Consider the following 21,846-nt stretch of genomic DNA (forward strand, 5'->3'; position numbering starts at 1 on the left):
TCAGAACGGGCACACGTGAAAAGCAGAGACAGCCAGTATCGAGGCAACTGTGCCCAAGGCACTACAAGGACTTTCCCTTCACAAAGAGGTTTCTTCTTCACCATCACAGGGAGCCGTATTTTTTTTTTTTTCGGGAGCTGCTTTCTCCCCAAGCTGGGGCTCCCCATTATCCAAGTCAAGCGCTAAGCTCCTGCCCTGCCGTTAGGTGCAACCTGTGTTACCATCAAAGCTAACTTCCCATACGCACGTCACAATGTGCCTTACGACAAACAGAATCAGGCTCCTCCGCCTGCCCTAACGGTTCCTGTGCAAACGCAATCTGTAAAACCCAGCAAACAATACTCAATGGTACAGGCTCCAACAGCAGCCTTTGCCTGGGAGAAGGTCACGGAGACGTGGTCTTTACGGCACCTCCGACAGCCTGCCACTAAACCCAACGGGAGCCCACCTGGCTGCACGCCGGTGCGGTCCTGAACCGTGTTACTGCAGGCAAGTTACGGCTGTGGCTGCTCCGAATACGGCTCTTTACTGAAGCCTGTTCCTCGAAGGGAAACGCTTTCTCCTGGCGAGGCTCCCCCTTATCAGGAGGTGACTGATGCTGGACCATTTCCAGCACGCTGGGTTCAGCTCCTGTTGCTTGGTCTGCCTTAGCGGGACGTGCTTCAGTTTCTATAGATTACACACAACTGTCTGCCAAGGACAGAGCTGTGCCCCTGCCTTTTGATGCCATCCCATCCATTCTCCTGATCCATTTGATCTCCTGTTGTATTGATGGAAAGCAGAAGCTACAGATAAAATTACGCTGAGGTGCCCAAACCCATGTGGCCAAGGCAGAACAACCGTACTGCCTCGTACAATTGTTGTACTTCAGTTCTGCTTTCAGATACTAAGCTATCGTGACCAAACCGGGGTGCTACCTAAGAAGGTGGCTTAAAAGACATTACGTGCTAAAATAAAACCCACCTGCCATTCAATAACTGAGGTCTATTTATGTGATGACACAAGACTGCTAATGGTTTCTGTGCCGTACGTGTCTTGGACACGACACGGGGCAATCTGTTCAGGCCACGGTCAGATGAAGTTCCCGTGATTTTGCAGGTAAAACACGAGGCAGGCTCACAGCACGTTACGACACTGAGGGCGGAATGAGCAGAGACCACCCTGTTCACGATGCAACAAAATGGCCTCAGGACTCCAAAGCCAAGAGGCAGAGGTGACACCAACATATTTACAGGGCAAATGTGTTTTAACAGCCTCGTAAAAAAATCAGTTCCTGCAGTGCGTGAGTGACCCAGCTTACCTTTACGATCTGAAGCAATCCTTAAAGCAGGAGACAGCACATTCTGGTTGTTTTGCAAGCTGCACTCCTCTTCCTATCAAGCTTTTCTGTGACCCTAGAAATCTTTCCCCTCCCGCTCTTCCCATCCCCCGAGCACCTCTCTGTGCGGGAGTAACTTCAGGGTAGAGAGGTGCTTATCTCGGTTTTCCGGAGTTCCAGCGTGGCACTAGCACTGTCTCAGTCTGCTCAGAGTTCACCTGTCTCTGCCGATTACATCAGTGCTCAGCTCAGCAGGTATCTGGCTACAATAAAAAGCGCTTTGTCAAGCTTGCCAGTGGGAGCTGGCTGAAGGACTGAACACGAGCACCGATCTAGCCTGGTAGGCGACTGCTTTCTCAACAGGCGAGACCAACAGGCAGCCAACTCTGCAGTTTGCAGCTGCTTTGCACTCTCGGCGCCGAGAGGTTCGGAGCACAGGTTTTAAGCTCCCTCTGTGGCATTAGCGTCTCCCGTTTGCTGCTGTGCCAAGGACCCCGTGTCAAACGAACACCCCTCTCCGTCGGGAGTGCCCCACCCACACGCTTCGAGTGTGTTTGGATCCAATCCGCATCGGTTCCCTCCTTCCCAGACATCGTCATTTTTCTTCCCACCCCAGCTTCCTTGCCCCACCTCGTTTCCCATCAGGGGTTCAGATCAGAAACGAAATGACTCTTGAGGAGCTTTGCAAAGAGACTTTGCAGTCAAAACACACAACTCTGGTGCAGAACAGTGAGGTTTTTAAGCTCTGGTGTAGATGTCTCTTGGTGCAGTCTTTTGCCTGCATCTGCCTCCAAAAATGTTCCGTGGAAGCTCTGCTATCTACTGCTAGCTTGACCCCTACCATTACAACAGAGAAAAGCTCTCCTCTAAAATGAATAGCTTATTCCCAACCCTTACGTGACGGCAGCCATTCCGGCAAATCACCTCCAGCCACAAAAACGGGACCGGAGGGGAAGAGCCGGCCGATTCCTGCCCTGACGTTGCTTGTGCCTGCAGGCACGGAGCCCGCGCCAGCGCAGAGCTCCGGTGTCCCCAACGCGGTCAGACACCCTCTACTCTGTGGGTCTGCTCTTTGTACTTGTTCCTCCTCCTCCTCACCCCTCCCTGCCAAGCGGGATGTCCTCAGTGCTCCATTCCAGACGACATCTGAGCAGGTTTCCTGGCGCAACGCTGCCCGAACGGCCGGTGCCATTACTCACCGGTGCTGATCGGGTACCAGGTGTGGAGCCCAAGCCCGGGGTCGGAAGGACTGCTGTCCTAGCTGCCTCTGCAAGTCTGGAGGGATTTCAGCTGTAGGGTTGGTCATTGCCAGAGTGTGCCTTTTTGACCTATTTGCCAAGTATCTGCAACAAGCAGGAGCACATTTTATAAGAGACTGATGGGAGTACTCCAAAAACAGGGAGCGTTAGATAACCCAGAGTAAACGGGAAGGAAGAATGCTTGCTGCAGTGCTCAGAACCAACCGGGGAGAAGCACGCCACGGACACGCTGCCCATGCCTGTCACATCGCTGGGTCTTCAGTGCTTAGGGGACAAGTGTAGTTTCAGCTGCTCGTGTGCTACTGCCAGCCTCAGCAGGAAAGAGCAGCCATTTGCTCTTCCCAGCAGGAAAGCCACGTTTCATCTCAAGGGGAACGCTGGTATATCCCTTTGGGAATACCTGGGTGACTACCCTGCCCTCAACGTGGATTCACTCCACTACAGCAGGTCTGCCTCCCTCTCCCAAGGCCCCACTGAGCCACGGGGAAGCCTGCTGCGTGCACGGAGCCAAGAGACGAGTCTCAGATAATCCTAGCAAGAGCTGGCCAGAGAACGGGCGCAGAGCGGAGCTGCTGCTCAGCTGCACCCTTGCAGGACGGCCTTTGCACTTCAGACCCACCCTGGGACGCCCCGGGTCTAGCCGCGAGCAGCGGCCGGCTTGTGGCAGCAGGGGAAGGGTGCACGAGGGCCACCCCACCAGAGATTACGGGTGGGTAGAGCCTCCAGCTGCCTGAGGAGCGTGAGGAAGGGGCTCGGCTGAGGAAGGGCTGGTGCCCAGCCCGGTCCGAGTGCGCCATCTAGTCCCTGCTCCGCTCTCCGGGGAGTCGGAAATCGCCCAGCGACGTGCCGGGCAAAACCAGCGAGGGAAACCGAGCAGCGAGAGGGTCCCTTCCTCTGGAGCCAGAGCCACCAGCGCTAAGGCTGGGCTTGCCTCTTACACCGGAGCCTGGGGGCAGCAGCTTAAACTAAAGCACCCTCTGCGCTGGAACCAAGAGACTCCAGTTCTTTTGCAAACGCTCTAAAGACTGGGGGAGCGCGCAGGGCAAAACTAGGAGCCTCTGCTTTGGCAAGGATGTGAGGAAGGGCCACGCAGCTCTGACAGCCACTGCCCTGAACTGCTAGGCACTGGCTGCAGCGATGCTCCGAGCAGCTCGGGGCACGGGGCCAGAAGAGATAACAAATGAAGCGCCTACCCAGGACGCCCTGGCTGGTGACGAGCAGGGGGGCTCGCACTTTACCCACTCGAGGCCAAGTGGGGTGAACGCCCACTTATGAACTCAACTATTTCTACTCTTGTGAACCGGCGGCAACGAGGCAGCCGTGGTAACCGTGACAAAGATTGCTCAGCCAGCAGCACCAGGGATACCAACGGGGAATTCTCACCTTCACTCTTCCCCCCCACCCCCCCCGACTAAGGCTCCCTGCAACTTCAACTGGTGAAGCACAGAAGAGCAGCAAGCAATAATGTTGCTGCCTTCCCCAAACCCAGCCTCTCTTTGCTAGCCACTGAAGCCACTTAAGCAGAAGACAGCAAGTTAACAGAATGAAGAGTGCTTAGCGTTGTGGTAACTTGCCAAAGTCTGTGCCATTAGCTGTTTAAGAATCATTCGATGCAGACGGGGAAAGTTTCCCAAAGAGCTTTACAGTTGTGGTTTGCTAAGATCATTTTATTTCAGACCTCCAGGGAACAATCCAATCATGAGCTGTAACAGTGTTTCGGGTGGAAGAAAGTTTCCCAAAGCTCAAAGGAGATGTGACTGTTCCCTGGAACAGAGGAAAGACTATGCTCTGTTTTCAAGGTCAGATTAAGAAGGGCAAAAACTGCTCACTGGCGGCTGCATACAGAGTGTTCGGAGCAGTGTTCTGAGAAGCTAAATATTTGCATCTGTCCCTGATGTTAATGCTATTTACCCTTCTCCTCTGATGACTACTGACATGTTGCAACACAAGGGGGTGGAGAGCAAGTTAACGCACAACCTGGACGGGGCTTTTTCTGGGCCATCTGGTGGAAGAAGAACATGTGGTACGAAAGGACTAAGGGCAGCACCGTCGAGAGCAGCAAAGTGACCTCTAGGTCCGAGGAGACTTGCCTTTCAGTGAGATCTGAACACTTCAGGGACTTGCAACCTACAAAATACTGCATGGGGGTTTCAAAACGTTTCCAGCTGAGCTAACGCTTTAAGTTAAAGCCTCAACGGAAACCTTCGGTTTTAGAATAGGAGCGGTGAAAATCCGCCCAGGTGAGATGTCCAGGCATCCCCTTGCCAAGAATCAGATTCATCCGATTTGCACGGTCAGAAGGACTGTCTGCCATCTGAGGTGCTGTCAGTGGACGTTACGGGCCCTCGATTACAACTGTTAACAGCCACCTAGGCAGCACGTCTGCGTACAGCCGCATGTAGAGTCTGCGTGGCTGAGCCCTGCTAGGGCGGACAGCCCACAGTTCGGGTACAGCAGCTGAAGAGGGGCTGAGCGCAGCCTGGAGGTGCACGCTCTTCATCTGCTCCGTGCTGCGGCTCTCTTCAAATCGTGCTGCCTTGCAGCTGGGGCAGGTCACGAGCATGTACCTTCCCAGTATGGTGGCTCGCTGGATGAACAGCAGCTCGTGAAGCTGGAAAATACTTGTGAGAGCGAGCACAAAGATGAGGGTGGTGAAGAACTAGAGCGTAAGGCTACGCAGAAAACCCAAGACGTGCTCTGTCTCAACTCTAAGGCAGGGCTGGAAGCGCGTTCTTTCACGTGTACCAGCTTTGACTTTCTTCTAAGCTCAGGCAGGCGGCAGGAGTCTCAGCGCACGCCCTGCACAATCTGTCACTGCACACACCCACCGTTCAAATCCCCCCTTCGCTCTGGAGCACTGAAAGGAGCAGAGCTGGCAAAGGCTCTGGCGTACGACCTCCACCCACCCCAGCGTTTCTCTGCCGGCGACCAACCCCCAATTTGAATCCTTCTCCCGAGCGCAGCCCCTGAGAAAACGCTACCTTACTCGAGGTGGTGGCCTGTACAAATTGGGGGGGAATCCAGAAAACTTTTCAAGTTTGAGGTAAGGATAGGAGCACTCCGTAACCGCACCCGCCACATGTAGTGCACCAGCTGGTTAGCAGAGAAGAAACTATGCAAAAGCTACTAAGAAAATGTTAGCAAGGACATGGTTAGTGTTTTCATGGATTGAGAAAGTACAAGCATATTCTACCCGCTTCCTAGTACGTGTTTGGAGCAGACAGAGAGAACAGCAGTTTCTAGCCTGATAGCTAATAATCCTTTCCTTATTGGAGCAGACTATTTTAAGGCCTCCTGCTAAAGTTAGAAGCTAGAGGTACCCGAATTTCCAGCAAGCTCACTTTGTTTAAGGCATCAGAGTTGGATGTTTACTGCATGTCTTGATACAAAAGCTGCATTGACACCCAAGGCCACAGATGAGATCTTCCTACCTCCATCACTCAGCAGGGAGGGGTGAATCACTTAGCACTCATTTTGCAGGTTAGTGTGGATTGCATGCTGGTGCACACTAAGCAAAGGAATTTAGCAGTTTCAGAGTTTCTGGAGAACCTACTGCTCAATTAGCTAACCATTTCAGGGGGAATCCAGCTTTGTAAGCACCTAGTAGTGTCAGAGGAGTAATTGCCTACAGTAATCAACACCCACAAGAACAAGAGAAACGTTGAGCCTTCGCTGTAATCAACACTGTTGCCTGTGATGAGGTTGCTCGTGTTTTAGTTCAGCTGTGGAACACCACAGGGTGAGCCTCTTGGAGATAGTAAGGGCAAATGTTAACAGACTGGGAGTTACCTCTGCACAGCTTCCTGATCTGGCTCCCCATCGGAGCTCTCCTCATCCACAGGGGTGACAGCTGGGACAGCCTGCAGAGGGAAGAGAAGCCATGGGTTCCAGAAAGCAGCCGGCGTGGTCCCATCCGCGCAGCGGACACCTGACCTTCCCAAACAAGCTTTCACAAGGATATATCTCAGCTCCTCTGCAGCACCAAGGACACTCGGCCAAGAACCCCTTCCAACATTCCTTCCCCAACCAAAACTGCCTGTACAAGGTTGCTGCCTCTTTCGGTGCTACAGATGCATCAAGGAAGAAAGAACGCGCATTAATGCCCAAGACGGACATTTTAGTTTTCTCTATTAGATCAGCAAAGGAGAAGAAAAGCAACCGTTAAAAAAACTTCCCAAATGCTTTGTCAGTTCCAGAGAGAAATACCGTCTCAGCTGCTAGATAGAGGAGAGCACGGCGACTCTCCCCCAAGGGGAGAGAGCACCCCGCCGCTCCCGAGCGGGGGAACCTTTGGAAGCCAGCGGGCACACTCCCCGCAGTGCTTCCAGAGTGCCACGGCCTGAGCCTACTGCTCTGTCTGCTATGACCTGGAGGCAGTCACCTCTGTCTGTGGGAGAAGATCTTTATAAAGCAGGCCACCAATTAATTCTCTTCTTTCCTTTTGCTACTTACTGGCGTCATAGTGACGAGCGGAGATGGACCTCGAGGACGTTTCAGCAGTTGCTGTGCGTGTAACTGGATGTTAGCTCCGCCATCTGATGCCCTCCGCCCCAGAGGGCCCATGCCGTTCAGCAGCTGCAGGGTGGGGGGCTGCAGCAGGGACTGCTCCTGGGAAGCACAGACACCGCAGTTATCATCAGCCCCGTACCGGATCCTTCCGGTACCCGAGCCCCAAGGTCACAAGCCCGGACACTGGCACGAGAGAAGACGAGCCGCCTGGGCTTCAGGAGAGGTGAAGGAATATCACCAACATCTCAGAGCTGACGCGGGGCCGAGAGAGGCAGTGTCAGCGGGAAAGCGGTGTTTAACTCTCCATTTCCCTGCACTCTGCTTTAGTGGCCAGGCAGGCTGCAACCTGCAGCTCCAAAGCCAGGCAGCGCAGTCCTGTTTCTCCCCGGCCCCTTAATTAATTTGATATTGCAGTGTTCTTTCATTCGTCAGCTTTTTAACTAGAATCATTCCTAAAGAGACAGCAAGAGGGTAAATCTTGAAGCTTATGGAGTCCAAAGAACTGGCAAACAGAGAGAGCAAGCACACAAACACCCCCCCGCGTGCTGGCGGGGCACGGGCTGCAGCAGGGAGCACGTGCACCGGTCAGTACCTTGTACTCCAGCTGACCCGTGGGCTGCAGGTTCTGCCTAGGCAGCACATTGTGCATGAAGTTCACATTCGGGGTCACCTGCAGGAACGGAGCCTGAGGAGTGACACGGGGGAAGCCAGGCAGGAGCTTCTGCAGATCTTCCATGACTTCCGTCCTGTGCAATCACATTGACAGACAGGTGAATTAGCAACGTTGCTAAGAGAACCACCCACGGGCCCAGCTTCCCTTCACAAAAAGGCTTCTTACTGCTCCGGGAAATGGTCACAGAGAGTAGCCAAGCCACTCTTCGGTTTTTATTTGTCCCTCCTTCCCCTCCAAGTTGAGATTTGCCAGAACTAGCTCTTTGCATTACCTTCGGTCGCTTTTATCACAACAACTTCACCCAGGACATGACAGCAGTGCAGCTTTGGTGAGAAACTGGCTTGCACACCAGTGAACACCACTACGGCTTACACAGAGCTGATCAGGAAGAAGAGGAGGAAAGCATCTCATCCTCGTCCTCAGCTGAAATACTAACCAAGTTGTGCAATGGGACTAGGCCGTTTAAAAGAACACTTTTGCTAAGGAGACACCTTGAATTTCTTTCTCCAACCAGCAGAAGCCAAGTTTGCAGAAATAACTCCACGCCACCCCCAGCAGGCGCAGGAAGCCAAAGGTTTGATACCAGCTACGATACAGATAGACGCACTCGTCAGCGGCTGGTCTGGCTAGAGCGAAGCAGAGACCTAGGACCGAGGGGCACGCTGTGAAGTGTATTTGCCAGCCCAGAAACTGGAGACCATTGCCAGTCCAAAAGGTATCAAGCCTTACATACCACAGAGCCCAGAAGTCCCCTTAAGGCATTAGCCTCTCGTCTGCTTATGTAGCACACGAATAAATCTGTGACATCTCAGAAGGACCAGAGTCACGTGTTGGGAGCAAGTCTTCAGGTTCCTCCCTTAACCCTCCACCAGGGAGGGAGAGTCCAGTACTAACCGTGGGTCAGCTACTCCAACTGTGTGCCTTCTCATCGAGAGGTAACGGACCAGAGCTTCAGGCGATGGCTCTTCCCCTTCATCGCTGTCCAGGTTCATTGTTCCGTCAGTCTGGGCAGGCAAAATATTGGAGACGTTGAAACACAACGTGAGGATCAAGCAAAAGGCTTCAATGCGAGCCCGGGAAAAGAACTCGCAGGGGTCATCAAGGGGTGTACCTCACCTCCACAATTTGGTTTTCAGGGTTGATGAGCTGGACTTGTGGCACATTGATGCTCATGGTATTGCCTGTCTGTTCTGTCTGCTGAGCAGAGAGATCAAAATCAGAAGACACGAAGCCAGCATCTCTGACAACCCCTTTACAAACACTGCTGGATTAACACCAGCGCACAGACCTAAGCACCTGGGAACAGGGAGGTTACCCTGGAGCCAGTGAAGATCTCTTTATTCTTAATTCTCAAGGGGTCGCCTCAATTCCCCTCCTCCCTTCTGTTCAGGCAGGGTCAGCATCCCTTCTGCTTCCCTTATGACCTGGCCTCTCTCAAAGCAAATATTCATTTCTCGGACACCAGCACAAATTGAGGAAGAAGCATCGCACAGCAGTCCTGGTCTGTAAACTCTAGCTCCCAACCAGTAACCCTCACGCTGCCTTCTCCTCTGTCACTAAGCTAACACAAGACTTGGTCTGAAAGGTATTCACTAAACCCACCGCCAACGAACAAACTGCTCCTAATCGCAGGATGCGGCACCCTAAATATGCACAAAGTTCTCAGACGAGGAACGTTTTGACACTCCTGCCAGGATGGGGACACTCAGAAGCAAGTCTGAGTTTAGCAGGTAAGGGACCGGCTGGCCTTCCAGGGCTGGAAGAACACTACGCAAGCAGGACCTACCTGGATGTTAGCAGAGGTGGGGAAGGTCATGGTCCGTGGTATACTTGGAGACGCTGCAATGCGCAGGTTCTTGTGTCTCTTCAGACGGTCGCAGAGCAGGCTGTAGATTGCACTGTAGTGATCATAAGCGTCGGCTCTTAATGACTTTAAAAGAGGAAGAGGAAGAAGCGGTCAGTTCTTTTTGTCAAGAAATAAAATACGCTCCATACCGTGCCGAGGTTGCTGAGTTACCGGAGGTGGTAAGCAACAAACGTGGCCGTTTGATCTCCAACGGGAGCAGGCAGGACACGACTGTCGGCTGCGGCGTCTTACCTGAATTGTGCGCTCCTTGTCCAGCCCCATGTCCGCCATTGCCAGCAACACGTCCTCGTTCAGCGGCTCCATCTGCCTCTCAGTCTTCCGGTGCTGACACTCTGCTATCAGCTGTAAGAGCACAGACACAGACTTCAGTGCTGACGTTCCCAAAGGCACACCGATGAGTCACGGCGCGCTGAAGAACCAATGCGCCAGGCCCCGGCTGCAAGCTGGCATGAGCTCTGAAGGCTGATGGCACACCAATTCAAAGTCTGGTGCCTCAGGCTCTCAACGCCAAGGGGGAAGATACAAAAATAGATGCAGATGAGGAGCGATGTGGAAAGCAAGACCAGGAGACACAGAGAGCGGAAAAGGCAGCACGCCAGCACTCCGAATGGGAGTTCTCAAACGGCCGAAACGACCGTTGCAGCACTACGTGCCCGGAGCCCGTTTGCAGCCCGGCAGGCACCGAGCAGACCCCACTCGCACACCAGCTCGCTTCTGCTTCTCACCCTGTCAAACTCCGCATCAGCCTCCCCAAGCTTCATCCACTTGTGTTTGCAGATCTGCTCCATGGAGAGCCGCTTGCTCGGGTCCAAGACCAGCATGTGGCGGATCAGATGTTCACATTCTGCGAGGGAAGAGAGAGGCTGGGTAACCCGCGGGGAGGGACACGACTTCTGCAGGAGGCAGCCTCGCGCCGCAGGGGCGAAAGCGCTTTTTTTTTTCCTTTCAAAGCAGTGCAATTCTCTGTAGGAAGTCATACACAGCAAAAAGAGCGCCTGTCCTTCCGCACTTCGCACCCCTTCAGTCCCCGACACGCCACTTTGCTGCGGACATTTGATTTCCCCATGCTAGGAAGGAAGGAAGCCACCCAGGCCACCGGGCCCCTGTGCTGTTTGCCGGAGCCCCTAGGTGGCACGCTGTCACCCTGTCCCTCCTCGCCTCGCCGGCACTGGCCAGGGGACGCGGCTGGCTTTTGGGGGGCTGAAGGGCAAAGCATCCTCTGAACATTCCCCACTCGGCAACAGCTCACTGTGAATGATTTCGCCGTCGTGTTACGTGCCTGCTGTCACCGTGAGGGACTGCTGAGGCTCTCCCCCTTTTGGGGTGGGATCTAAGCTTGCTGTAAGAGCACCACATGTTTTAGCAAGCATTTTCTGTACGAAGAGAAGCTCTTCCCCAAGTAAGGCGGCAGGTAAGGAAGCTTTCAGCTGGGAAACTCCATGCAGCCCATGCAAAATTATTCCTTAATCTGAGAGCAGGCAACCAAGAACCTACATACGACTCGTTCTTAAGTGAAGTTGGTTTTATCTGAGAATTAATCACACTTTTCAAAAGCAAGATTTATTACTAAAGCATTCAGAAGCATTTCTGCAGAAAGGGGACATCGACACTCATCTCTGATGGGGCCATTGCTGGAAATTCATGTGCCATAACACTGCAAAGAGCTTCCTGTCTAAAACAGGTACAGTGAAAGCCTCTATATTCCTAAATCACTATTCCATTTTTAGCTTTCACATTTCCCAAAATTTAGAAAGAGTGTATCTGCGCTAACATTTTGCTACAGTTTGCATAGTTATATACATGAAAGCTGAGATTTTAAAGAAGAGTATTTTGGTTTCTAAATTCTAGATTCAGAACTCATTTTAGCTTACGTTACCAACCACCATCCAGCCGATAAGCTTCCTGGCATACCACTTCACTGGCATATAAATCAACCGGTGTACTATAATTTAAGCGCTCCAAAGAGTCTGTAAGCAGAGACGCGACCAGCGCCTGCTCAGCGCTGCGGGCGCGCCGGGGTGCGCGCCCGCCTTACCTGTGGACATGAAAAATGGAATGCGAAATTTCCCACTGAGCACCCTCGCCCGCAGGTTCTGCAGCGTGCTCCCGTCGAAGGGCAGAGCGCCGCAGACCAGCACGTACAGCACCACGCCGAGACTCTGCGTCCAAAACAAAGGTCGCGTCAGCATCGTTAGAGGGAGAGACCGGGAGACTGCAGTTAATTGCAGTAAATGTTGTTTAAATAGAGTAAAATAGTAATAAAGACGAAAAAGCAAATCCCATTGGAATGGACCTTGTTGACATCTCCATCCCAGGCCAGCTTAATTCCTCCTTCAAACTTCAAGCCTCATTTAGGCTTTCTTTGGAGCCTCAGAAGCCAACGGTTCAAGAAGCCTACAGCCCCAGCCTGCCCCGCACCACTGCGGCAGGAGGCTCTGGCCAACCTGCGTGCCCAGACCAAACAGCTTCAGCTGACCGAACGCCGCCGTGACGCCGCGGCCGTTTCAAACCCAGCTCTGCCACCCTTCCCTCCCACTCAGCCGGCTCGGCTGGCAGAGCTTGGGGAGCCCCACGAGGAAAAGGAAAGGCAGGACAGCAGGCAACCGAGCCAGCACTGAAAGGCAGGGCTGCAGGGCAAAGCGGGCCTTGCGTCGCACAGCTAGTGCCACGGAGGAGACCGTGCCCAGGCTCTGCGCTAACGTGCTCTCTGCAAAAGCCTCCTAGAGCAAAACTTGAAGTTTCCTCTTTCAGCTCTGCCAGATCAAGCCCTACCGCAGTATGTCCTCTGCCATTCAACAGCGGTCAAGTGAACCGTATTTTTGGGAAACGAAATTAAAACGCATTTCTGGGCAACTAATATTTTCGGCACCAGGCCTCCCAATAAAGAAAACACGTGACATAGTAGCCAGAACAAAATTTTCTAAGCATTTCTTCGAAAAACATTTTTTGCCATATCCAGAGCTTTTTTTGGAGACATGTACGAAGTATTCAGGAAGCAAAGCCAAACAAACAGAGCAAAAATTAGATCAAAATAAGAGAGAAAGAGGTTCACCGCATACCCAAATGTCAACCTTTGGCCCATCGTATTCCTTTCCTTCAAAGAGCTCTGGAGCAGCATAGGGAGGACTCCCACACCAGGTTTTAAGCAGCTGACCAGGTGTGAAGATGTTACTGAACCCAAAATCTGCAAGAACAAAAGAGAACTGATTAGAGGAATACGATCCACTCCAGCTGTCCTAAACAAATGGCACCTAAGTAATTTGCCGAGTCCAGTAAAGTCACGTACAATCCCGTAACGGATAACTGATACGCAGGCATCAGAGAAACAGGAGTGCCAAAGAGGCAAGAAGAGTAAGAGCAATGCTGAAACCACCTGGACAGCATGCAACTTCTCTCCGTACTGAGATAAAAGATGACGAAGTATTAACAGCGGCACGTCCACTTCACACACTACCAAACACACCCCATTTAAACAACCTGCTGCAAAATACCGCGGCTTAGGCCTGCTTCACATACTCTAACCATACTGCTTTTGCTAAGCAGAACACGAAGGTCTTTCCAAAAGTCTGCTCTTTGCTTTTCACCCATGTGATTTCCATGCTGGAGTCAACACACCAGCAATCAGATCAACCGGGGCTGCTGGAAGTCAGGTGGATGGTTTGGAATGAGGCTTCCACCTTCTATTCGAGAAATCACACGTAAGTCTTGCGCGTTCATTTCCAACCTTCAGCTTCTCCGATGCCAAGTTTCACAACTTCATTAGGGCCAGGGCAGCCGCCAGCAAGGACAGAATGCAGACAAAGGGAAAAAAGAACAGGAAATTTTGATTCTCCAGAAAGCACTACAGGAGCTGGAAACTGTGGTTATGGTGGGCAGCTCTACAAACCAAGTCAAATCATCTACCAACAGCAAATAATAAATCCTGAAAGAGAAATTAAAAGAAAAGGCTTAACCTTACGGGCAGTCAACCATCAGCTTACGTGGGCACTAACGGCATTCTCTGCTCATTAACCTGCCACCCCCTGGCACGCAGCTGGGACCCGCGCTGGAAGGAGTAAAGAAACCACAGTCTGGATTCAAGAGAAGTGAGCTTTTTCTTATAAGAAGAAAGAATCTTCACCAACAATTTCCTTCTTTTTCGCCTCAATTGAATAAAAGCAAATACACAGTCAGAGAGAGGCGTCTCCACGTCCCGTGAAGGAGGTGTCCTTAGAAGCAAGCTCTACCAGAAGGAGCGGTGCCACAAAGGTTATCTGCAGACCGCTGCGCCCGTGTTTCTGCTAGAAGTGTGCCAGCGGGAGGGTGAGTGACATTAACGCACACGGACGGGGACCCACAGCAACGAGGACATTTTTCACGGCATTTGCACCAGCAGCAGATCCTCACGGCAGGCTTCTGTGAGAAACGCTGGCAAAAACAAGGAGGGCCAGAAATACCCAGTTTGCAAATTCTAACTGATTAAACCAAAAAGCGTCGTGGCAAAAATATGCAGTACAGCTGCAGAAAGCAAAAATCTCTTATAAAGAGCTTAAGATTAATTTTGACTCCGTCCCTGGTCAGAACTGCAGCGTATCTGGGATAGTGCACAGCTGACTGCCTACCTGTCAGTGAAACGCAAGATCCCAATGTGGTGCAAGGAGAATTTGACTGAAAAATGTGTATTTTAATACACGTATACAAATGGTAAAGAGTATTTGAGATGCAAAAGCACAAAAAGCTTTTTTCCCCATTTCTTGAAATAAATACCCATTCGTCTTGAAAATTCATCTTCGTTTTTATCTGCTTATTTCTCCTTACAGTCTTTTATCCATGCTTTAAAAGGTAAGGACTGTGGCGTGCACTCTTTAGCCATCAAGAAAGGTTTGTTTTCCTAAATCACATGAAACTACAGGCTTGCCCTAACACATTCAATATTACCCTGCCGAAAGGAAAACGGTTGCCGTCTCTTAGACGAAAGCCCCTTTACACCAGCGCCCAGAGTTTCAGCCCAACTTCCAAGAGCGCGCTGGCAGTGATGGCCAACACCTCCGCGCAGGAGGCACAGAAAACCCCGCCAGCGCGTTGTCTGTGGAGTGCCAGCTGGTGAGTCCGTGCTCCCGCTCGCCATCGCCGCTTTCCTTACAGGATTTTCCTGCACGGTGACTCTCCTCTCCTCCTTCAAACAGCTTCCGCAAAAACTCAGCGGACCGCCTAGCACGGCTCCTGCTAGCTCAACTCCGGGAAGGTACAGCCAGCTTTCCTTCTTCCCATCCCTTCGCAGGGCAAAAATTCTCAATGCGGAGGTGGTTTACGCTTGTGAAGAACACCTAGCGTGGCGCGGTCCTGTGGCAGTGCCTGGAGTACAGACAACGCTGCTCAAACCCTACCTCAAAAGGGAGCGCAGAGATGGTAAATGCTCTTTAAAAGCATCGCAGTATCAAAACAAGGCAGTTAAACACCCTTTGGGTTTTTACTTTTGGAAATGAAGGCATCTAAACTTCCAAAACACAAGAGCAGTCAGCCTTTGGAGGACTGTTTCAGGGAAACAGTACAGAGCTGCACAATTGTCTTTCCCACCTCTGCAAGCTTTTGAGCTGTTCTGTCTCACGTTTAAAGTAGGATGTGTAAGAAGTGCCTGAATTACGGCTACCAGAGCAAGCAATAAAACTTGCAGCACTAAATGTATTTCCATCTCCTAACAACAACGCATTTGCAGTCAAGTTTAGGTGTAAACTCTTTCCGACTGTGCAAGAACACGCTGGAGTTTTGGTACTTCACATATTTTGAGCAAGTTATTCTGGTTTAGTTACTTTTCTCTATCCTTGTAGGTACTCGAGTGGGCTTTGCAGCACCCTGGGGAACCAACCGTATTTTCAAAGCTCTGAATATCGCCCCGCGCAGCCCGGCACCAGCTCCGCACAGGACAGAGGAACGAGGTGTCCCCCGCACTGCTGCACTAACCGGGCACGCCGACGAGCCCCGTTCGACGGCGGCACGGCAAGCAAGCTGCAGCGCGTTCTGCAGCGAGGGCAGAGCTGTGCCGTGCCAGCTGGCAGCCGCCACCGCTGCCTCTGAACAGACATGCAACAGCTGCCTCCCGCAACCTTCTCTGCTTCCCAAGAGCTGCAAGAGATTGGCCGTCTTTGAAACTTTACCCCTCTTTCACGTGGGGTTGAAATTAGCCCACGGGTTCACAGCTCTTTTCGACAGTGGAGAGGAGGTGGGCAGAGAGAGCAGCCCCGCAGAGTCTCTCCTCAGAGAACCGGGCTAGGAGGGCAGAGACGCCGCCAGCACGTCGGTGTTCAACCAGCAGGTCCTGGAGCTCCTGCGGTCGTCCCACGGCTGCCCCGGATTTCAGGATGAAAAAAAACTCTCCCTGGGGAGAGCTGCTGCTCTACCCAGCGCTTTCTGGGCGAGTCCCGCCGCTCGTCTCTGTGGGGAGCTGGAGCCAGACAGCTCCGTCTTACACGAAGCGCTGCTCAAAGGCTGGAAACAGCTTCCAGAACCCACCTGCGCCGCACGAAATGAGGTCAAGGCTGGTGAAAACAGCAGGCTTTTTAAAAGCCCCCCCAAAAGTTAAGGGGGGGTGTGGTGTGTGGATTTGAAAAGCCCAAAGCAACAAACAACAAAAAATCTAAACCGAACCAAAAAAAACCAAACTACAACTTAAATAAACTTGCTTAAAAACTACGACAAGTCACCCTGGTCCAAGGAGACATATAAACCCAAATCCCCAGGGAGCAACCAGGTCTCATTCCACAAACAGATGCAGAACGAAAAGGGCATTTTTCAAGAGCAAGGCAAGAGTCGCAATGATGCGATGGAGGGAAACTACTTAAAAGAAACACCTCTGTGCTACCAAAAAGCGGGCCCGGGCCCTCATGTTTCCTCAGAGCAGAGCTTCAGGGAGCTGCCTTTAGTATCTGCACAACAGGGACTTTTATCGTCAGAAGGTGAAAGAGCAAGCGGACTCTTGCAAACGAATGCAAAGCAATGCATAGATCAGATTCCTCTCTGAAACCATACCCCAGGAAGGCCTGGGTATTTAGCAATAATCTCAACTCCTGGCTGAACTCTCTGACTGGGAGCACAAGTGAACATGGTGCCAGAAGCTACTGACTCAGACTTTGAGAAGGTACACTGGAGAAAAAGCATCCATGGGAAAAATGAGAGCGAGGGTAACAGCGTTCGTATCTTACTGTTTACGGAAAAATAGTATAGTTGCAATCAATCAAAAAAACCCAAACCCAAAAAGCACACTTGCAGTCGCCATCGAGTGAGGACAGCAGTATTAACCCACTTCAAGACTGCTACGCTGCCTTGCTAAGCGTCAGTGACTTAACTAATGCCGAGTAAGGGATGCAAAGCTGCAAATGGAGGTCAGTAGTAACGTGCTAGGAAACCTGCACTGGTGGGAGTCTGCAAAACTCCAACAGCTGATGGAATGATGTACGTTACCAAAGGCTGCGCCCACGGGTATCGGAACCACCACAAAGCTGTGGTCCCAGTCTCAGCTCGGGCTGTTTGAGATGACACACTGGCTCACTGCACCCTGCAGGCTATCTGCGTTGCTGCTACTTGGCAGATAAAAAAGCGACCAGACCTACCAAGCGGAGCCTTCAGAAGACACTCGAGATGTACCTACAGCTTCCGTCAGCTGAACATTGAATGCATTACTGAAGAGGTCTGAGTTAAACACAGTTAATGGGTTTGGCAGTGAAGGTTTAGCTGATCCTCCACCCTGTGTAACAGGGCTTTGTGCATTTCTGTAGTATTTATTCTGGGAGGTCTGGTGTGAAAGAGATCAGTTGCTATCGCTTCTTTTTTTGCTCTTGAAACAATGGAAGAACGGGTGTCAAGTTGTAATTGATGAGTTATAGGGACAAAACTTAATACTTGGAAAATCCTACACCATAAATCAGCTTTTCCAGGCTACTTTTCAAATCACTACTACATCTTCCTGCCAAGTAAAACACTACCACCACCAGGGTGGGAACTATCTTCTAGAGTCCATTCTGGGAGCAAAGATTTGGAAGGAAAATAGTTTCCAACTCCCTTAGATAAAAAAAAGTTTCCACAATTTTCAGACATTCACAGAGCCTGTCAGCACGCTCATGCGGACATTTCTGCAGGAAATCCAGCCGTATTCCAGTTTCTACCTGGGTTAGTTTTTAACTTCTTTCCTTGTTTTTATTTGCTAGGCACCCTCCCTCCCGACACACAGATTAGATTTTACCCCATGAACACAAGATGGCCTCAAATCATTAGTGCATCCGTTTCCATAAAACAGATACCAGAAAGTGCTGCTTATAAAGACCCTCCTGAACAGCCTTTCTCGTAGGAGCTCCATTACCGGCCACCAGCTCCTTCCAGGGCAGCAGCTACTCACAGGCGCTTGCTGCTGCCCTCCTTCAGTACGGAGGCTCTCACCCAACCGTAGGAAATGAGTCTGACCAGCAAACCCGAGCCATTTCCCCCGCATCGTCAGTATGTTTCTCTCGGCGACTGCACACAGCGCAGTCCCGGGAAGCGTGAGCCATCAGGCGTTCAGCTGGCCACGAAACGCCGTGCAGCGCAAGGCAGCACAGGTTCACTTAACGCATAGGAAACGCTACGAACCACTCACACTTCATCAGCGACGTGTCTCTTACTCATCTTCTGCTCCCAGAACAGCAAAGAGCAGGTTATCATCCTCGTGCCAAGGAGGACACGGTTCATACTATTACGCGTCCAGAGGAAGTTTCATGAAGTCCTTCACTCCTTTCTATTCCTTCCCCATTCCCTCCTCACAAAGTGAGGATGAGAGAAACTGAAGAAATTACTAATCATTTTACTACAAATCAAATGTTAAACTCTAATCTAACACCTACGGATGGTACATAAGAGAACAGTAACACGACGAACAAGACTGTTTCCTCTCTCCAAGATGGTATCAAGCTAGAAGAGTATTCCCCAACTCCCAGTATTAAAATTGCTCACAGACTGAAGAGTTTTGTAGCCCTAAGCGCTTTTTTAAAAAAAAAAAAAAAAAAAATCAAGTTACAAACCCTTGTAAAAGCCGACGAGCTCTCCAAGGAAGCCTATTAAGAGAAGGGACAAAGTGCTTTCCAAAAATGCTCTGCTATGCATTAGGCTCTAGTAGAATTAAATGGTAAGTATGAGCTCTTCCAATTCAAAAGCCCATGAAATGAGATGAGCAGGGCAGTATTAAATCCTCTTGTTTCAATCGCTTGCTACGTAATCCCACAAAGCTAAATGAAGTCAAGCCTAGTCAGTGCATCACAGAGCTCAGCAGCCAAGGCTCGGTCCCACGTACAAGAGGATCACAGACACGCAGGCCTGTGTTAGGTCAGTCCAGAACCTGCCCAAGGTGCAAGCTCTCTGGAAGGGCAGTTATTAGCCAAAAACCCCACTGCCCAGCAAAACACCGGGAACAGACTGTAAGAAGGGCCTGCTTATTTAGTCACTTCAGCTTCTCTCCCTGCAATGAATAATACCCAAAGCACTGGGGCTAATTCTCGTGCTCTGTCAGGCAGCATAGTGAAGTGATTCCAAGAGTGCCGTTTCCCCTTCACTGCTCTACCATAAACGTTGTCATCCCTACTTTTCCATTCTTTCTCTCTCACCTGGTCTGACCTGCTTTGAAGGAGTCCTAAACCGGCAGCGGGACTCAAAACAAGGTCAGTTTTTTTAATACTAGTCTCGCCCATTATCCAGCGTATTGGAACACCGCAGTACCTCTAGCCGCATATCTGCCTACGAAGCCAAACCTGCTTTTTTTTCCTCCTCCTTCTTTTATTTTGCACTACTTGAAGGGCAATATAAATCTCCTGGCTACAACCTGGCAGTTTCAGCTCTGGGCAGCAGGCCACACAGAAATCCAAAGCTTCCTTTAGCTGCACTGCGTTTCCTTCTTTCTGAATACCTGGAAGCAGCCAATGCCTACATTTATTAACTTCTGAAAGCAGCTGCCTTCCTCCCACACTGCTAGTCTTAGCTCACCTGCTATTTTGATGTTAAGGTTAGCATCCAGAAGTAGATTTTCTGCCTTCAGATCTCTGTGGACTATGTTACGACAGTGACAAAAGTTGACAGCAGCCACTATTTGCTTGAACTTTCTCCGGGCTTCCTTCTCCGCCATACGTCCGTGGGCCACCAAGTGATCTGTAAGGGACGAAGCGAAGAACAAAGTGGTTATTCACACAGGGAGCGCAACCCTGACGGGGGCTTCTCGCACGCTTGCGGCAAGCGATGCAGAGGATGGAGATGGGGAACGACGTGGGCACCAGCGTGTTTTCCAGTCTCCAACACCAGACGGGGTCACCGCTGAAGCTGCACGGAAAGGGACTCCGGCACACCGCTGCCACGCCAGCCCTTACCGGGGCTGTCTCCAAGGGAAAGGCTTTAAAATTATAAACTTTCCTCTATTTAGAGGACAGCTCACAGGGCTGGCTGGAAAATCAGAACTCTTTTGTGAAAAGTGTAACGGTTTTTAAAACTTCTTCGACATCAAAATAAAAATGAAACTTTTCCAACCTTTTCCTTCAGTCAAATACCAAGCCTCCTGCGCCCTCAGCAAGTTTGCCGACGACACCAAGCCGTGCGGTGCGGTCGACACGCTGGAGGGAAGGGATGCCGTCCAGAGGACCTGGACAGGCTTGAGCGGTGGGCCCGTGCGAACCTCATGAAGTTCAACGAGGCCAAGCGCAAGGTCCTGCACGTGGGTCGGGGCGATCCCAAGCACAAATACAGGCTGGGCGAGGAGCAGATTGAGAGCAGCCCTGCCGAGAAGGACCCGGGGGTGTTGGTTGACGAGAAGCTCAACATGACCCGGCACTGTGCGCTCGCAGCCCAGAAAGCCAACCGTACCCCAGGCTGCATCAAAAGCAGCGTGGCCAGCAGGTTGTGGGAGGGGATTCTGTCCCTCTAGTCTGCTCTCACGAGACACCCCCCCCCCCCCCCCCTCCAGACTACTGCACCCAGCTCTGGGGCCCTCAGCATAAGAAGGACATGGACCTGTTGGAGCGAGTCCAGAGGAGGCCACAAAGATGATCGGGGGCTGGAGCACCTCTCCTATGAAGACAGGCTGAGAGAGGTGGGGTTCTTCAGCCCGGAGAAGAGAAGGCTCCGGGGAGACCTTGCAGCAGCCTGCCAGTACCTAAAGGAGGCTACAGGAAAGCCGGAGAGGGACTTTTTACAAGGGCAGGTAGCGATAGGACAAGGGGTAGCGGCTTTAAACTGAAAGAGGGTAGATTTAGACTAGGTGTAAGGAAGAAGTTCTCCACTGTGAGGCACTGGAAGAGGTTGCCCGGAGAGGTTGCGGATGCCCCCTCCCTGGAAGCGTTCAAGGCCAGGTTGGACGGGGCTTTGAGCAACCTGGTCTAGTGGAAGGTGTCCCTGCCCATGGCAGGGGGGTTGGAACGAGGTGATCTTTAAGGTCCCTTCCAACCCAAACCATTCTATGTTATTTCCTCAACAGTGAGAGGTGCAGGTTCATGGCCCCACGCCATCCCCTCCTTCCCTCTGGTTTTTCACAGGAAATTTGTCTTTGGTCCAACAAGCCGCACCAAAGACAACTCTTGCCGAAACCAGTGAAGTCCCAGCTAGTTACAGAGACAGCCAGCTCCTCAACTTCAGCCTTCTAGCTAACACACCTTCCAGCTGCACAAAGTATTTAACATCATCCCTCTTCAGAGGGAAAGCCACTCGTGACCAGATTGGAGTGAGACCCCACTATGCTCCGCAGTTTACGCCGGCTCCGCTCCAGCGAGCTGTCCATCTGCCTCCGACCCACGCTCTCCTTGTTTCTGGTGGACACAGGGCCCTCCACAAGGTACGCCTTGGCTGAGAGCCAGTCTAAACACTCCTAAAGCACACGAGCTCCCGTTACAAATGCTACAACTCGGTGCTAAAGTACAGCGTCAGGAACAGCTTCACTTCTGCAATGCAACAAAAGAAAGTCATCGCACGCACTTCAAAACACGTGCAGGGGTTCCTGACGCTCATAACCAGTCTCTGGGTACCTGCTACTGTTTTGGTGCAAAAACATGCTTGCAATGTTCAACAACGCACTTCGTTACAAAAATGGAGCTGGCCTCTACTACGGAAATCTGAGTACTCTAAAATATTTTGTTGAAAATCTATGCTCTCACTCAAAGGTATCTGCTGCCAGCTCAGCTTTCCTTGGAAGCTAGCATTGCACACACGGACAGGAAAAGTCTCTCAGAGAGATCACAAAGGC

The 21,846-nt window shown here is 51.4% G+C and overlaps 1 protein-coding gene across 4 annotated transcripts in view; it reads right to left on the reverse strand.

The window, feature by feature from the left end:
* Window positions 1-21,846, reverse strand: part of SIK3 (SIK family kinase 3) — a 91,264-nt gene that overhangs the window by 11,521 nt on the left and 57,897 nt on the right. For 2 of the 4 annotated variants that reach the window (XM_050910812.1, XM_050910815.1), the window contains exons 4-15: window positions 19,608-19,769; window positions 12,686-12,810; window positions 11,662-11,785; window positions 10,352-10,470; window positions 9,858-9,968; window positions 9,546-9,689; window positions 8,876-8,956; window positions 8,654-8,763; window positions 7,679-7,832; window positions 7,030-7,185; window positions 6,367-6,437; window positions 2,518-2,661 (exon numbers count right to left, since the gene is read on the reverse strand). In XM_050910812.1, the coding sequence (XP_050766769.1) occupies window positions 2,518-2,661; window positions 6,367-6,437; window positions 7,030-7,185; window positions 7,679-7,832; window positions 8,654-8,763; window positions 8,876-8,956; window positions 9,546-9,689; window positions 9,858-9,968; window positions 10,352-10,470; window positions 11,662-11,785; window positions 12,686-12,810; window positions 19,608-19,769 (1,501 nt within the window). The remainder of the gene's footprint in view (window positions 1-2,517; window positions 2,662-6,366; window positions 6,438-7,029; window positions 7,186-7,678; window positions 7,833-8,653; window positions 8,764-8,875; window positions 8,957-9,545; window positions 9,690-9,857; window positions 9,969-10,351; window positions 10,471-11,661; window positions 11,786-12,685; window positions 12,811-19,607; window positions 19,770-21,846) is intronic. The other 2 variants (XM_050910813.1, XM_050910816.1) reach the window with 2 other exon arrangements.

The sequence above is a fragment of the Gymnogyps californianus genome, chromosome 25 (assembly GCF_018139145.2).
Source record: "Gymnogyps californianus isolate 813 chromosome 25, ASM1813914v2, whole genome shotgun sequence".
Taxonomy (NCBI): Eukaryota; Metazoa; Chordata; class Aves; order Accipitriformes; family Cathartidae; genus Gymnogyps; species Gymnogyps californianus.